General features: G+C 40.2%; 1 protein-coding gene across 1 annotated transcript; it reads left to right on the forward strand.

Moving 5' to 3' along the window:
* Window positions 1-11,257: 11,257 nt before the first annotated feature.
* On the forward strand, window positions 11,258-15,265 carry LOC144044013 (proenkephalin-A-like). The gene is made up of 3 exons (XM_077558171.1): window positions 11,258-11,500; window positions 11,675-11,821; window positions 14,372-15,265. The coding sequence occupies exons 2-3, from the start codon at window positions 11,678-11,680 to the stop codon at window positions 14,963-14,965; spliced, it is 738 nt and encodes a 245-aa protein (XP_077414297.1). The 5' UTR covers window positions 11,258-11,500; window positions 11,675-11,677; the 3' UTR covers window positions 14,966-15,265.
* The last annotated feature ends 3,612 nt before the right edge of the window (window positions 15,266-18,877 follow it).

Genomic DNA, 18,877 nt, shown 5'->3' on the forward strand with positions numbered 1-18,877 from the left:
TAAATGAACCAAGTTTCCTGAAAAGAAAAACTGCTAAAAATGAATACATAACTCAAAAGAAGCAGCTCAAAAACTTAATGTGATGGGGGGAGGGGGGGGGGGGACATTACTGTAATTGCAAATTTGATGATATACTCGCATATTATGTGTTATTTCGACAAATCGAATCGAATTGTTGCCACTCCACAAATAAGCACTCGTCTTTGTCATGGGAAATTGGAGAAATCTCCATCAGTGATGCACTATGATACGAGCTTCATAAATTAAGTATAGGAATTCCTGACTCACTGCGAAGCATTGACACATTTTGGCCCATTATTAGTGTTGTGTGCATTTTTGCCATTCGGTTCTCCCACTCTCTTGACAGTTTTATACCCTTTTGAATGTGTGCTTGACTTTCGTCCAGACGGTCAACAAGAAAGTCTACAGTGGACAGAATGACTCTGCGAATTGCAACTCGTTGTTTGAGAGCTACTAGTCTGTTACCTCAATGCTGTTGACCAAACCTCCCTTTAGGAGTAGGAATTGCAAAGTGACAAAGCCAAAAGGCTAGGGCTGCATTAAGTGTTGTTGGATTTACAGATTTAAAGCCAAGGTTCCATTGTACAGTATTTTGTTGTACAACTACAAAATTGCACATTCAAGGCGTAGTAAAGTAAGCTCAATAACACACAACAAAACTCATTTTGGACAATACTTGAATGCTGGTCAATTGATCACTGTGATTTTAGCCACAATTTCCCATGGAATCTGTGATTTTATTTTAATTTTTCATACAAGTTCTCAATTATTTTACAAGGGGGATACTAAAAAGAAAAACTGTACCCTTTGCTTGCTCATAAAGGGTAGAATTGGTGTCGGATATTTTTGTCAGCTAGCAGGAAATAAAGCAGAACAATTGGGAGAAATGTTTCTGAGGTATGTACCGTCTTAAACGCAGGCTATTATGAAAAAATTTCCATAGCAGTCATCAAGAAGTGTTTCCTCTGCTGATTCAGTCAGGAGTATAATTTAGTATAATAACACACCCAGTCGCAAACCAATTGTCTTCATTATCAGCTCATCGGCCACATCCTGCAAACGCTCCCGGAGAATGTCATTGTATGTCCTTCATAATCATTTACAATTGGTCATGACACACACCAAAGATATCAGACCCAACACTGGACATTTAAATGAGCTTTTTTTTAAAAAAGATCTGACTTGCAAATAATTTTATTGTATTATGTCTTTTGTTTCTTGTTTTGTTTTTTGCCTGTCGATACATGTTCCTTTGCCCAATATAAATGTATGGCGCCTAAATGCCCAAAATATTCTTCTTCTTTTTTTTACCTCACAACAGTGTGTCATATTTTTTTTTACTTTTTTTTCCCCCCTTGATGTAATAGAAACCTAAATCTAGTGTAATGTAACAATGAACAATGCAATATAAAGTATTTTGTGCTTTAGCAATAAGTGAACATTTCTCTCCGACTAGTGAGGATGCCGTTTTGCCTCCATACATGGTGGATTCATCCAGGGGTGTATTGGGCTTTAGGTCAGCTTCACTGAATCAGAACTCCTCTGGAGCGCTGGCACAGATCTCACTGGAGCCATTTGAGGATGATTCAGCAGCAGTCACTGAAAAAAAAAAAACTCACAATAAAGAGGATTCATAGCCACATAGATGTAAAATTTGCAAAGTGCAAATATAGTAAAGTAGAGTAGATATAGTTGGATTTGCTTCCACATCCAGATTTGGCTCTGGTTCTGATGCTCTCAAGAGGGGTTCGACTCTCTTCTACCCTGGAGTTGTCCACAGTGAGAGGCACAGAGAATGTGTGGGCATAGTTATTGACTCACGGCTTGTCGCCTGAGGAACGGCAACCCCGATCAGAACCCGAGTGTTTTTTTGTAATTGGACCATAAAGCACTACTAGGGATGGCTTGATACCACTTTTTCCTAACCGATGTCGATCCCGATACTGCAGCCTTGATGGCCAATACCGATCCGATTCTTTTTGTCACGCTAAAAGTTTTTTTTATAATACGTGGATGTCATTTTTTGGATACTGACATAAAAACACCCCACAACAACTATTCTGGTCCCCTAAAGAAAAAAGGAAAAAACACTGGTTATGTGTAATTGCTGCGGCTTCTGATACTCACATCTGATATATCAACACTGTAAACACAGCAGACCCAGCTGCACCATACAAATGTTTTAAATAAAACAATGTGCAGTGATAATCTAGTGCAAATATTTAAAATGAATAAAATAATCCTCGTATATAAGCAGAAAAGTCACTGTCGTTGCAAAACTGCAATAAATTTCCCTAAAATAACTGCAACTCAACTAGAATAAGGTAAGTATAACTCAGGAAGTCTGCAAGGAGACTCTGAATCATATAATATGAGCTGTACCCTAACCCTGAGTATGCAAGTTGTGAGTGCTTGAATTGACCCACGATTTTCCTTCCAACAGCCACCGCGTCACACACGCTCCGCTGCGACAGCAGCCCCTCGTTAACAACAAGCTGCAGTGTGTGGGCAAAGCATCCAATACTAGCAACCCCAAGATGGTCCATTTCCTTTATCATATTGTTGGTATTGTCCTGCAAGATTACATGGACTCTGCTCTTGTCAATTTTCCATTCATACAATATTTCCTCTGTTGCTTTAGCGATGGCCTCTCCTGCGTGTGAGCCACAAAACTGCTTAGCTTGTAGCACAGCTGTCCGCAAAGTAAAACTTGGGTCTATCCACTGTGCTGTCAGACTGATTAAGGACACTGGACACACGTCTGAACTCCAAATGTCAGTTGTTAAACTAACCATAATTGCACTTTCCACTCGCTCACCTGTTTGTATTTCAGTGGGATTAGTGTATCAGAGATGGTGTGCCGGTTTGGTCGTTGATAGCGCGGCTCCAAATGCTCGACCCTCGAAACCCCACATTTTCCACGACACAAAGTGGTTGGTCATCCAGCAAAATGAACTCAATAACTTTGTTATCGTTTTGGCACTGGTGCTCTCCGGAGCAAGTTTTGTAGTCGTCTATAGTGTTTCCAGCATGTGTTTGCCGCGCATTTCGTTTTCACCCGCCTGTATAAATTCTCCATACTCCTTTTGCAGGATGCTTCTTCAGATGCTTTATCAAGTTCGTTATGTTGAAATGTTCGGTTTTGCTACTGCCCCTTTGACACACTAATTTTGCAAGCATTGCACTCAGCTGTTCTGCTTTTCTCCTCCTTTAACACAAAGTAACTCCACACCGCAGACATGACCACTGTTGGCTTCTGCTCACGTGACGAAAACACAGGCGCATGGCAACCATGGTGACGGTGCGTCCGTGTTTACGGTATGTCACACAAAGTGAGATGGATTATGGAATGGATCGGATTGGTTATAATGAAAAAGTATTCAATCCCGATCCAGCTATTTTGGCCTGGATCGGACTGGATACTGAAATGTATCTTTTGCCCAGATTTAGTCACAACTGTTTTAATTTCCTCATTTCCTCTGTAGAGCTTTGTTCTGCGGATGTATCCTTGTGAGTGTTATCGCAATTTCAGCCAGGTGCAGTCATGACTGAATAAACTCCTCTATTCTTCAAATGGGCTTTGGGTTTGAATGATGTCCTTGAGTTTTATCTCATGTCCGGTCAACTCCGGGTGAACTGTTTACTGGAAACTGTGTGGTACCGCCCTTCAAGATAGTATAAGAATATTGTAAATCCTTTGTAATCTTCTCACTTGTGAGAGGCTACAGCCATTGTCTGTAACTCACTTGTGCCCGGAATATTCTGTAGAAATAAAAGCTTTGAAGAAACTGTTCATCGATCTCCAGCCTGTATTCAGATAACCAATATTCTCACTACCCGAAAGAAAACAAACACGCGGAGGACAAGATCTACTCAACAACAATACCGATCCAGTGGATCGGATCGAGCCATCCCTAAACACTACAATAAGACATACAGGCGTCCACATGTGCACTTGGCACCAGCCGCAGTTCGACTTTGTGGTTAGTTTGCGTCCTGGCCTGTTTTGGACACTCAAGTGAAGAGAGGATGGTGCTGTCAACTGAACCCCATCTGGTCGCGTGTTGGATCGATGGTGGGGGAAGTTGCCTGTCCTACCTAGCAGACCCAACAGTTGAGGGGAGAGGTGAAATGACATAATATATAACATATCCTGTATATCTGTACACCACACTTTAATAATTAGAGTTGGGTTTGAGCAAATAGTAAAATACATTTCTGTGGGGAACACATACATGAAATACTAATCGGTTGTGCTCTGCTAATTTTGAGGGGCTGACGATCTGACAAAAAATACCATGGCTGATTATTTTTTTTGTCCCAGTCCAGCCCTGCATATTGATTTTGTATTGTTTGAACTAACAATACAATACATTGTGATATTGATGTTTTTTGTTGTTTTGTTTTTTTACCGCACTACTGCATGTGTTAGATTTGGATTTCTTGAAATACAACCGTATAGTACAGTGAAAGCAGAATGTTCCTCGAGGGATTAAACTAGTATGATAAATGAATAAATTTGGAAGGGTCAGTAGTTGATGATGGACTTCCATTTCTAAAGCGGCAACGTGACCCAAATTGTTGTAGGCCTAAGTCAAAATGTGCTGTATTTTATCACTAACCTACATTAATGCAGTAATAAAATCATCCATCCATCCATTTTCTGAACCGCTTATCCTCACGAGGGTCGCGGGCCCTGAACTGGTTGCCAGCCAAGATTCATTATTGCATTAAATATTTGTATGAAAAACACTAGGCTATAAATATTAAACTGTAAAGAAGGTGATAACTGTACCTTTTTGACCCACGTGACATACTCTTACCATGTGGCGCCACATAATTAATTGTGTGCATCTTTCATAACCTCCAAACGTGTCAGCACTATCATTAACTGAGGACGCCTTTATTTACTTTGAATTTGCTATTTTGGACCCATTTTGTGTAATTTTCCCTTACAAATTCTTGATGAATTATAACGATATTGCTTCCACTCTATAGCACACCTGATACCTGTTACTCAAATGATTTTAAGCACACACACACACACACACACACACACACACACACACACTGAATAACGTATATGCAAAGTCCACCTAACTGGCTTTGCTGCTTAATCTTTATTGTCGTTCCTGTTCCTGACAAATAAGTGCCAAGAACAAACAATGAGGCGACTTGCTTATGTTAGCTGTATGCCTGTTCTTAATTAAAAAGCTTGTTATAGCCACAGCAATGATAACAGATTACTGTGAAAGGGAGATAGTGTTTGAGGAATTTCTTTTTCCCTTATGCATAGAGCATACACAGTGTATGACAAAGGAAGGTGGATGTTTTATATGCATATGTGGTATTTCCTCAAATAGTGGACCCAACTCTATGCAATCGACTTGAAGTGAGTGTGTCTCAAAAAAAAAATTCGACAAATCCCACTACCACTCCCCAAATAGATAGCCACCCTTTTCCTTCTCAGGAAAATAACGTATAAGAACTTCCCATTTTTGAAGTTGTCGTTAAGGTGTTCTTTTGCATTTGAGAGAATCTGAGTTTAAATTTGATCTTGGTTTCTGATCTCACTGTGTGTGTTTTCTTTAATGGCAACCAGTCCAGTGCGCACACTACAAATATCACCCAAAGTCATGTTAAATATAGGCTCCGCCTCATCTGCGATGTGCATCAATGAGGACACGCAATATTGTGGATGTGGATGGAATCAGGTGTACCTTATATTGGGCTTTGCTCAATAGTTTGGCATAAGATGTTGGTTAGATGTCATGTGTACCTAATATAATGAATGTTCCTAATATTTTGACACTTAAGTGTTTCTACAGTTTTGACCTATGTGTTCTAAAATTGTGTCCTAATGTTTTGGCCTCATTTCTGAAAGGTTGGATTGCATCAGGCAAATGTGCAGTTCATTTGGCATATTCTGGGAGGAGTACATGCAAATAGATTACCACACGCAATGTGATTTATCAAACATGAGGCAATTCACGATGACTGATTTTGTGGCTTTAAATAGCATCGTGAGAAATGCCGCTCGAGTAAACGTTTTTTAAATGCCACAAATCATCGCAACATATCATATTCAACGATGCAATTTTGGAGTTTGTGAATGTTCTAAGGCAGTGGTCCCCAACCTTTTTTTCAGCACGGACCGGTTCATATATGTCCACAACTTTGGCGGACCGGTAACCCAGTGGGTTGGGTTTGGTGGGTTTGCTTGGCTGTTCGTCGGCTGATTAATAAAAGGCTACGACAACAAACGCAAGTCCACTACCATAACAAGGGTAACAAAACGCGACTGAGATAATTAGCATATTGACATGTGTCAAGTGTCCGTCGTAAACAGAGAGAATCTGGTCACTTTTCAAAATAAAATATTTTTAAGCCTCGGCTAATCAATTAACCGGAAGTACGGTAAGTTTTTTTTATTCTTTCAACTGTGCGGCCCGGTCCAAAGGTGCCCACGGCCCGGAACAGGTCCGCGGCCCGGTGGTTGGGGACCACTGTTCTAAGGGCTGACTTGGAGTCAGTCACAAGAAGAAGTCAGTCCATATCATCTATGAAAAAACTCATTTAATTCTGCATTTCTTTGTGTCAAGGTCATTTTAGCTCTGTGACCATTTTGTGGTATTGGCCTTTCCCATTGCAGCTTCTTTGGTGTGCTGTCCATTGTTTTAAACCTAATTTTACACGAGTATGTTGACTCCGGGCAAGTTAAATAAAAATACTTATATGGGGTATCTGCCTATGTCAAAATTATTGTTGCGATAGATTTATTTTCTGTTACTTAATAGTTATATGTTTGTTTGTATTCCACTTACACTTCCAATTCCATCACTTTCAATTTAATTTACCATGTTGAAAACCAACTGCACTACCTAAAGCATCCATCCATCCATTTTCTTAACCGCTTGTCCTCACAAGGGTCGTGGGGTACCAAAGGCCCAAAAACCATAATTTGCTGTAAATACGTCACTCTCCACCACTTTTACACCTGTTCCCATTTTGTCTCTTCGGGTATACCTCAAGAAATGCCAAACAAAAATGATCGCGACATATTGTCTACAATTTTTACGTTAACTCTGTGTATATGTTATTGGCCTAGGATGGTGAAAGTTACACCACACGGTGCTCAATATGTGTGCATTGCGCAAGGACTAAATATGCATGTCAAACTTTTAACGAGAGTCTACGATTGATGTCCTATGTGCCCTAAACTGGAAGTTACATCATCATATGGGATGTCAGAGATAAACTAACCAATTTGACTCATAAATAACTGTACACTATTTATCTTGCTCATCTGATTCATTCATTCATTTTCATTTTTGTCGCTTTCAAGGTGGCTCAGCTGAGTGGGGAGGGCGGCGCCCTACCTCCCTCTATTGATGAACCGCCACTGGCGAAAGCCTTATATTTTCACGGTGGAATAATGGACAATGAAGAAATACAATAGCAGGTTCAATATGTGTATAAAGATGTGCAGAGGGGAAATGAGACTTGAAGCACAATCACTTAAGGCTTCACACTGCCACTCAATCACTTCACTATATAGATTTTTAGTACTACTTTACTGTAGATTGTGGACTTGCATTATTGCTTTTCACTCCAGTCTCATTAAAAAAAAAACAGTAATAATAATAGTAATAACATACCGCGTATGGTAAAACTGTCAGTATGGCCTGACAGTAGAATATTATTTAAATGATCTTTTGGAAAACCATCCCTCTCTGGTCCCATCTTATATGCCTCTTAATTTGAATTGCTATCTCTTCACCTATAGTGGGACAAAATTAGCCAATCAGAGACTGTAGAGACAGAAGTCGTGACTGGGGGATGCGTCAATCATTTGTTAGCATGCACTGCCACTTAGAGAGGCTTGCGGGGACATGTGCAGGCTCTCATAAATGAGATTTATAGATTGTGTAAGACTATAGATTATAGTTCTCTAGATGATATAGTTTCTTGACTGCTAATTGAACTGTGATTAGCAAACAAAATTAACAACAAAACTCACACACACATTACCCTGAGGCCTTTCCCTCCAGTCACAGTCTCATCCACCACAAATATTAGGCAGTGAGCCTGACTATATTATATTTCTCGACTTGCAAACACCCTCAGGATTCTCCCATGCTAGAAAGATGACATTCCATGTCTCTAGAGCCATCTTCCGTCAGTCAGAGGTAACAAAAAAACACCAAAGCCACCACCCCATCACACTGCAATTCGACCCCTTTGGCCTCTCTCACAAGTGGTTAGCCAATGGAAAGTGGGGATACACATGACCTATTTGGGCCCATGTGTGTAGGCATAAAATCCCCTGACAACTTACCAACGATCACCCAGACAACTGACATTTCTGTCTCCAAACCTTACATATATTTTGAAGAGCTATGTTGCAGATAGCATAGTAATTTAATTATTATTTATGTGTACAGCATATGTCATGAAATGGTGTGCGTAGGAGAGGGTGGACTCAAAGGCGAGGAGACACATCAGGGAGACAGGAATTGTGAACAAAAAGAGAAACTTTATTGGAACAAGTGGGGACGGGGGAGAGGACGGAGGCTGGGGAAGCAGTGACTGGGCAAGAGGAGGCTGGGGAAGACGTGACGGGACTGGGCGAGAGGAGGCTGGAGAAGACGGGAATGGGCGAGAGGAGGCTGGGGACGACGCAACTGGACTGGGGGAGAGGAGGCTGGGGACGACGCGATGGGACTGGTGGAGAGGAGGCTGGGGAAGACGTGACGGGACTGGGCGAGAGGAGGCTGGGGAAGACGTGGCGGGACTGGGCGAGAGGAGGCTGGTTGCCGTGACGGGACTGAGCGAAAGGAGGATGGTTGCCGTGCCTGGACTGGCTTGACCGGGGTTGACTTGGCAGAACTTGGGAAGCTTGGCTGGACGTGGAGAACTTAGCAGGAACGAGGACAACTAGACTGTGAAGAGGACGACTAGACTGAGACGTAGACAACTAGACTGAAACAAAGACGACTTAACTGTGACGAGGCTTAGCTTGACGGGACGGGACGGGACGGGACGGGACGGGACGGGACGGGACGGGACGGGACGGGACACACACAGACTCCCACCCAGGACTTTGACACCTGACGTATGATCCCACACCGACTGGACAAACACAACAGACTAAATACACTAACACTAATGAGACACACCTGGGGAACACAATAGGAAGAGGGCACAGATTGGTCAAACACACTGGGAAGGGTACAGGCACACAGGTGGACGTAATCAGACATAACGAGACAGGGGGAAACACTCAGAAACACAAGACAAACACCAATCACAGAACGACACAACAAACACACCAAAATAAACAAAACCCTAACCCATACAAAACTGAAATGTGACAGCATAAGACTTTTGTATAGGCTTACTCTATACTATGGTAAGATATTTAGTGTCTCCTTCATATTACGTACAATCCCATTTCAGAAAAAATCCCAAAACATTAGCAGCAGTGAAAAATGCATTTACACTTTATATAGACTAATGAGGATTCTACGACTGAGAAAGATCAATCTGTGATTATTATCCCAGCTAAAAGATTAACTGGATAAGATGAACTTGCTCCATGTTACAGGCTACAGCCCCTGAGGTGCCATGGTGGTGGTGTTGCATCCTGCTGCCACTAATTTGAATAGAAGAAAACAATGTGACCTGATGGCAACCATAAAAACGGCTTGCTTTCTTAAAGCACATTAAAGCTGTGGAGTAAGTGATGCCCAAAGGGACTGGTTGGATTCTTGTTGCAGCTGATCATCAACACAAATGCCAAATAAACTATCCCACTGAAATACATTGACAAAAGAAGAAAGGTATTAATGAATACAGGTATTAATAAAACCAGGAATTCATACCCCAAATAAAACTTGTGGCCTGGTGGCCATTTGTGACCCACAGGATGATATTTTGCTGCCCCCTATTTAACATAAAGATTTAATATTAGTGCGGCCCCCACCATTTTTGTCTTGTTGCTGCACTTGCTGTTTTGTAATTATTATTTTTTAATCACTTATAGATTGCTATATCAGCTCAATGGTAGAATGTCTGTTCTGAGACTGGGAGGTTGTGGGTTCAATCCCTGGCTGGGTCAAACCAAAGCCTTTAAAAATGGTACCCATTTGCCTCCCTGCTTGACACTCAGCATTATGTGCTGGAATGAGGGGGGCGGGTTGGTGCGGCTGCTGCTGCTGCTGCTGCTGCTGCTGCTGCTGCTGCTGCTGCTGCTGCTGCTGCTGCTGCTGCTGCTGCTCACCAATCCCTCAGGGGTGGGGGTTGATGGGTCAAATGTGAGGAATTAATTTCGCCCCACTTAGGTGGGTGTGACAATCAGTGGGACTTTAACCTCATGACAGGGAGATGTAATTATTAGAGGTGGGAATCTTTGATTGTCTCACGATTCGATGATGATGATGATGATGATGATGATGGTGGTGGTGACTCCAGCTATGCATTGTTCATCAAACTATTTACATGACTAATGTTTGCTTTTTTCCTTCATATTTTTAGTTAGTTAGTCAGTCAGCCACATATAGACACTTTGTTCGTAATCAATAATTAATTATTAAGAGTACAGATGTTTTTAATATGAGTACTGTAATTGCTAGTAGCATGTTTCACCACTCAGAAAAAGTGACATCAGTACATCATACCTTCTATGTGCTCACTACAAGGAGCTGTTTGCATGAAGCCCCCCCCCCCCCCCCATCCCTGCATAGCTATTAAGCATGGCTGCTAGCTGTTTTTTGAAATGGAAACCTAAAAGGGCTCGTAATTGATTTGGAAATGCTGTTTTGTCTCTGAAAGTCAGTTATCAAAATACAAAGAGAAAAAGGGAACATAATATCTGTTTGGTCGTCACAGGTTGGTTTTGCCTTTTGTTTCAGGACACGGTGTGAAATTGGGGATAATGAATGAATCTCACGTCTCTGGTGATGAAGACAATGACTGGATGATGATTTTATTGTCATCATTCACAAGCAACCGGTTACCACCATCAGATTACAGTATGATATTATGCACCATATGTAACTATTTAAATTTTGACTTTGACAAATGCAGCAGTAGTTATACACTCCTCCTCCATTATATATTGCCTTTAGCAATATGACGTCGCTTTTAATACAGTAACACCCCGACTGCCGCCTCCTCTCCCTAACACGTCATGTCACGTAAACTAGAAAACAATACTTAAAAAGCTCCACTACACTGACACGTTGAGTAGCACATGCACCTTAATTTTTAAAAGAAAGAAAAATGAAATGCAGATTTGCTTTTTTCTCTCCTCTCTAAGTAGCCTATTTGCTGATTGGCTGAAAGGTGACCGTCTGTGCCACTCAGTGAGCGCACGCACTTAAATTGCGAGCACCGTCTGCGTCCGTCAGTCATCCCGTGAGTACGTTTGAAGAAGGAATTGCTAACAACGACTTCATAACTTTGATATAGTCATAAGGTAAGATTCTTGTGCACTTCCAACAATAGTAGCGTTTTCTTATACTGTATATATATATATATATATATATATATATATATATATATATAAAAGATTAATCAAAAATTTAATAAGAGTTCCATGCTTTGTTGTTGTTGCTTTTTTCCCCCTCCTTCCATTATTTCTTTCTCTCAGTCCATGGCTTTCCCCGCACACCGCAGCTGCATATGGATGTTGCTTCTGGGAGCATGCGTGTCGCTGGTAGTTGGGACCGACTGTGGAAAAGAGTGCGCTCTCTGTGTCTACCGCCTGCTTGGACAACATGCTGGTTTATCCTCTCTGGTAACGTTACTATATGCTTAATAGTTTTTTTTGTTTGTTTTTTGTTTGTTCCTGTAGTCAAACAATCAATCACTTCATTCATCCCAAAGGACATGCACAGTACCAATAATTTAAATAAGTACGTTAAAGCATTAAATAAATAAATAAATACAATTATATTAAAATGCGTGGGAGCCACTCAATAATAGTACCGGTATTACAAATTAGGCTACTATTATATCATAACATAATAATAATAATAATAATAATAATAATAATAATAATAATAATAATAATAATAATAATAATAATACAACTATTATTTGGTAACACTATTATTGAGTGGATATTTTGAAAATGGTCATTACTGAAGAATAGCAGTCTGGTTTGCAATTTATCAAGTTAATCTGCAGGTCAGAAATACTAATAATAATAATGCACATGTCACTTTATGATGTGAAGAAGTGGAGTAATGCGTGATGCGCAAATATATATATGTATATATATATATATATATACAATCAAGCACATCCTGCTCTACACAATAGCTGTTTATTGTATACTTTTCATCACTGCCAAGAGAGGGGGCCACCCCTGAGGTGCCAATATGTCCTCAATTCAATTTTCCTGTCCATTAATTCTGTCTTCATAAGACAGCGGCACTGAAAGCTCAGCAAGAATCCGTTCTCAGTACAGTCTAACAGGAGTTTCTGATGGTTCAAATAAGTGAAAACCAATGACACATAGGAGATTTGGAGCATATTATATTCCAAATAGCCACCCCCGGGTCATAGTAGGTGTCCTGATGTGTTTGGTAGAGTGTGAAGAGAGCAGTTTTGAAATATGAAATACAGACTTTCATTTTCAGCGCTGAACATTGTGTCATTAACTGAGGAAAATGTTGAGTGTTTTCCTTGATTGTTAAAGGAGTGCAAGTGTGATGGAGCTTGAGATACATTTTGGCTTTTTTTGATCTGATCTGTAATGTGTTGTAACCTCCTTGTCAAGCCATTCCTTCTTTTTTAGAGCATGTCAGTCATTCCCCAGATAACAATATCCCCTTTTCTTCCTTTTAGTCCAAGTGCCAATTCAGCATGGCTTGGCATATGGCTCGGGGAATGGGTGTGAGGTGAGGGTGGCGTGGAGGGTTAATGAAACAAAGATAGATTGAATGGGTCCCATATGATTGAAAATCCCTGATGGAAAGTAGAAAGGAATCAATTTCCATTAAAATAGTACCCTGGCCATAGCCAGCACTTGAATAGGAAAATAGATCCTTTTAATCAGCCATGAACAATTTTAATGTTGATACTCTTGACTGACAACATTGTTGATTTTGTAATATTTATTTGTAGCCCTTAAAATTATAATTCCACATTATTTAAAATAAAATAAAAATTGTATTAGTGACTTATTTGTAAGATTAGTTTTTTGTGCCTGTTTATTTAACCAACATACAACTGCTTAGAATATTTCATTTCTCGACACTACATGGTGGCTGCCCATTTGCAACAAGATGTTGTAATAAAACGGAGTCCTTCAAACAAATTATGTTTGCAGTACTCATTGGTCTCCCGCATGAAAATGATCAGCATATCAGCAACTGAATGTGCACAGCTGTAATTGATCTACTAGAGTTGCAGAGTAACAAATGTTGCGCATCATCTAAAAACAGCGAGATCCCAAGGGACTCACTTATGTATCAATATCACAAATCGAGTGGAAGATGAAGGAAAGCACTGCTGCTAACATCTGCTGTGAATTTGTGTAATTTGTAATTTGTATGAGATGACCTGGAGGCCTGGTTTAAAGAGGTACCTGGTCCAGTTTGAGACGCGTCCCGAGCTGTTTTTAAGAACGCTGACTGGCTGAACAATATCAATGGCATATGGCTTGTGGGTTTCTCAGACAGATTGGCAGTCAATTGCTGGGACAGTCTATCCGTTTTGGGCAATTTAGAATGTTAAAGGGGAAGTCAAACCCTTTTTTTTTCTCCTTTTCTTTTTTACAATAATATGTTCTATGCAGCCCCGCTAGTCTAAATATGGTATTCTGGTTAATATTGCATTAGTGAAACATGAGTTAAGCAGCAAAATCCAACAGTTTTTATCAGTATCAGAAGGCGGCCATTTTGCCACTTGCTGTCGAGTGAAAATGACATCACTGTTGCTCACAGCTCAGGCAACGACCAATCACAGTTCACCTGCTTTCTGAAGCTGAGCTGTGATTGGTTGTTACCTGAGACCTGAGCAACATTGATGCCATCTTCAGTCAACAGCAAGTGGCAAAATGGCCGCTCCTCAGATGGACAAAAATGGCTGGATTTTGCTGCTTAACTCAAATTCCACAAACGTAATATTAATCCGAATGTCATGTTTAGACTAGTGGTGTCACATATAACACATTATTGTCAAGAATCGTTTCAGGTAGACTTCCACTTTAAGTTAACAACATGTAAGAGTAGAATTGTAAACAGAATGTAAATATTTACACAAACAATTATAGTTTCAGTGGGTGTGGACTAACAAAAACTTTTATTATGATGATTAAGTTTTGATCATTCTCCTCCAGGCATGCTCACTTGAGTGTGATGGTGAATTGGACAGTGAGAAGCTCCGCCTCTGCTGGGACATCCTACTAGAGGAAGAAACCCGTGCTCCTTTTGATGGGGACCTACGGCAACAAGACGAACCACAAGCAGCTGGCATCATTACAACTAATGACGAGGCTGCAACATCACCAGGACACCAGCTGGCCAAGAAATACGGCGGCTTTATGAAGCGTTACGGTGGCTTCATGTCCCGGCGTTCTTTTTCAGAAGGGTTGTTAGATGATTCCGTAAACCAAGATGAGGAAGAAAAAATACGCCTGGAGATCCTAAAGGTCCTTAATACGGCTTCTCAGCATGGCAAAGAGGGGGGCATTCAAGATGGTGAAGCTGTAAAGCGCTACGGAGGCTTTTTGCGTCGTGCTGATGACGGGGAAGTACAGGGTGATCTATTAGAGGCAGTGTTAGGCCGTGGGTTGAGAAAGCGTTATGGAGGTTTCATGAGGCGTGTGGGCAGGCCTGAGTGGCTGGTGGACGGCAACAAGAATGCGGGAGTATCAAAGCGCGCATGGGAAAATGGCGAGCTCCAGAAAAGGTATGGTGGGTTCATGGACTAGAAGCCCAAAATTCGAACCTCATTCAGTTCTGGCTCATATAATCCCAAATATTCAACCTTCCGCCACCTTCGTATGGCTTTGTATAAAGTGTTGCTGCCTACTTTGTTGCTTCAGTGGGTCCTGTGATGACATGAAAAATAATTATGCATTCTGTCAAAATCAATATTTGGCTGTATTGAATTTGAATATATTATTTATTAAAATACTGTGTTGATCAAAGTTGTTTGGTTGTGTTTTGTATACTTTTATAACGTTGTTAATTTGCCTTGCGTTGTTTTAAATAAATCAAATTGCACAATTTGTCTTTATAGTCTATGGAGTGTATGACAACTATAGCCACATAAATGCACTATAATTAACTCATTCACTGCCATTGATGGCTATAGACGTCAAAAATTCATTTAAACTATTTTTATTAGTTTAACATTTTTTCCCACTCTTGTTAACAAGAGTTTGAAAACCTAGAATGTTTTTATTGTATTAAAACAGATATAAAAATTGGGATTAATCGTGAGTTAACTAGTGAAGTCATGCGATTAATTACAATTAAAAATTGTAATCGCCTGACGCCCCTAATTTTTAAAAATCTTTTCTTAAATTAAAAAAAAGTTTATTCATTTTTATTTTTTTAAAGAAAAGATGATTGAAAATTAGGGGCATCAGGCGATTAAAATTTGTAATCGTAATTAATCGCATGACTTCACTAGTTAACTCACGATTAATCACAAATTTTACATCTGTTCTAAATGTACAAAAAAAAATCTAGGTTTTCATACTCTTGTTAACAAAAATGGAAAAAAATGTTAAATAGAAATAGTTCAAATGAATTGTTGACGTCTATAGCCGTCAATGGCAGCGAATGAGTTAATATTTACCATAAAGCAATGGATATTAGTAGTGTTTACAAATACGCACACAAGGAAAACATTTTATACAATATTTCTACTTCTATTTCTCTCCCAATCACACCAACAATCACATACATCCATAAGTCAAAAAACATATAGGCTGAATTATTCAGAGATACTGCGAAGCACAATTTTGTGGGGCATATGCCAATTCAATGTATCACTGTGCTAAAAAATAAAATATTTAGCATTTTAAAATAAAGAATTGCTGCTTTTAACAAGAATTTTGTTTCATCCAATTTTGAGTTTGCTATGCATTGAAATACCAGTTATGAGGCAATGTGGATTTCTACCCTAAATTCTGGTGGTTCGTCAGAAGACTCACCTCAGAACAAGGTAAAACAGAGTTTCTTGTCATTGTGCCTGTCTCAGACAATTCCATACATCTTGAACGATCACAAGATATAAACAGTTTATATAATTCACATTTCTTAAATACACCACTCACAAAAAGTTAGGGATATTTGGCTTTTAGGTGAAATTTATGGAAAATGTAAAAAGTTCACGCTACATCATGAAAGTAGGACATTTAAGTAGAATTATGCACGGGTGATTTCCTCATCTCAAACAATTGATTGAAACAAAAGTTAACAACAATGGTGGGTACACCACAACATTCCACTTGATCATCTATTACAGTTTGACAACGACATCTCATGCTGTTCACAAGTCGACTCATTATCTGCTGAGGCATGGCATCCCACTCTTCTTGAAGGGCAGCCCTCAGCTCATTGAGGTTCTGGGGTGCGGAGTTTCCAGCCTCCAGATGGCCACTCAGCTGATCCCACAGCTTTTCAATAGGATTCAGGTCTGGAAAAAGTACAGGCCTTTCCATATGAGGTGCACCAGTTTCCAACAGCCGTTCCCTGATGATGCCACCTCCATGAGCTGGAGCATTGTCGTCCATGAAGATGAAATTAGGCCCGTGTTGTTCATGGAAGCGCACAATCATTGGATTGATGATGTTATTCAGGTAGTATGGGCTTGTCACTGTACCATTCACAAAGTGTAGGGCAGCTCTGTACCGACTGGACACACCTGCCCACACTGTAACAAAAAGCTTATCTGGTGACGTCTCCAAAATCGTTGCCAGCCATCATTTCTGCTCAACGTGAATCGACTTTTATCAGAGAACAGCACTGAGGCCCACTAGTCCCTCATCCAGCGTAAATTCTCCCTGGCCCAATGGCGGAGGAACGTGGTGGCCACGGCCACCCCATCTCCCCGGCCATACCCCACCCTGGATATATACTGGATATTCAACAATATTGTCAATGGCTACTACATAATTAATATCTTAGACCCTGAAGCAGATAGAAACATAATACTTTTTTTTTTTTATTGTAAACCTTAAAAAAAAAAAAAAAATCAACAAACAACTGTGTCGCATTGGCGGGTGTGTTTTTGGACACAGTTGTCATGTTGCCTGAAAGTCAGCCTATGTTAATGCTATGTTAGTCCATGAAAAGGCATAATTTATCTGTTTTTGTTATTCATTTATTTGTATGTTTAATGTTCAGTGTTTTGAACAAATAAATGTGTGTAAAATCAATTTTTTTTCTTCTTTTTTTTTAGTTCGTCATGAATTTTGTTGTCTGGTTTCCTTTTCTACTTATTGTGTACAGGTCAGTAACTGACATTTGCCTTATTGCCACCATGTGGCAGAAAGTTATTTTGTAACTGAGCAACTCATTGACAATTGTAACAGCTCCAATGCATTAAATTCATAAGTCTGAAATTCTTTTATGCAGCCCACTAGTCGGTGCTCGCTGCCCAAGGTCGGCATGTGACCGGTGTAGCTGCATGGTTAAGAACCACTTATTTAGACATTTCAGATATGAACTTATGGCCACCCCTATATGAATAATGGTTTCACCCTGGCCACCCCAATAAAAAAATTCTGGCTATGCCCCTGCCCTGGCCCTTGCAAGACGATGACACCTGTGCCTGGTGGTGCGGTCAAGTACCCTTGCAGGTCGTCTAGCAAGCAGAGCACACTGATGTAAACAGTTTCAAATGGTCGTCTGACGTGACACTTGGGTGCCTCTCACCTCCCTTCAACATGCCTGGAGTTGAGTGACATTCAACATCCGGCTTCTCAGGACATTGTTCACAATGTAGCGGTCATCAGCATGAGATGAGGCCAAAGGACGTTCACTTCTACTTCTTTCGGTGACTCTTCCAGTCTCTCAGTATCTCTGTTGCAACCTGCTGATGACACTCCTTGACACTCTAAGCTTAGTGGCCACTTCAATGTGAACAGCATGATGAGGAGGACTTTTTTTTAAAAAAAAAAGAAGCTCTTATTGAACCAAGACATTTGTTGGTCGATTCAAGGATCAAACACCTTTTGTGAATTTTGGCATTAAGCTCCACGTTAAAGAACAGCAACTTTTGCAAAAAATACTGAAAATTTAGGTCACCTTAAGTTACTTGTAAAGGTTTGAATGCCTTTCAGGCTCGTCCTGAAATTTCACCTAAAAGCCAAATATCCCCAAAAAATGTTAGTAGTGTATATATGGAGTGTTCACAAATACAAACAAACAAAATAACTATAGGCCTACATACAGTTAAAATGAATAAACTATGACTACTTTCTTGATTCAGCAATTGACTTTTTTTTTTCCATAAAATTAGGGATTGTCTTCCATTTGACAATCTCAGTTCCTTTGGTATAGGCCTTAAGGCACCCTAAGACACTCTGCGGATGAGGTGGCTTCTGTCCTCATTGACATTTTCAACACCTCTGCCACATGCCACCCTGTTTAAATCCTCCACCATTGTCCCAGTCCCTAAGAAGCCACAAATTACAGTTTGTATGTGGGTGATTAGGTGTATGTGCGTGCGTGCGTGTGCTGAAGAGGTTAAATTTTATTCCTCTTTTGCGTGTTCCAAAAATATGAAGACAGATTTTTAATGTAAGAAAAAACACCTTTGCAAAAATGATTTATTTATTAAAAACAGAGATCTCCGGACATTGGGGCCGACCCTGAAACATCACGTA

The sequence above is a fragment of the Vanacampus margaritifer genome, chromosome 2, assembly GCF_051991255.1.
Source record: "Vanacampus margaritifer isolate UIUO_Vmar chromosome 2, RoL_Vmar_1.0, whole genome shotgun sequence".
Classification (NCBI taxonomy): Eukaryota; Metazoa; Chordata; class Actinopteri; order Syngnathiformes; family Syngnathidae; genus Vanacampus; species Vanacampus margaritifer.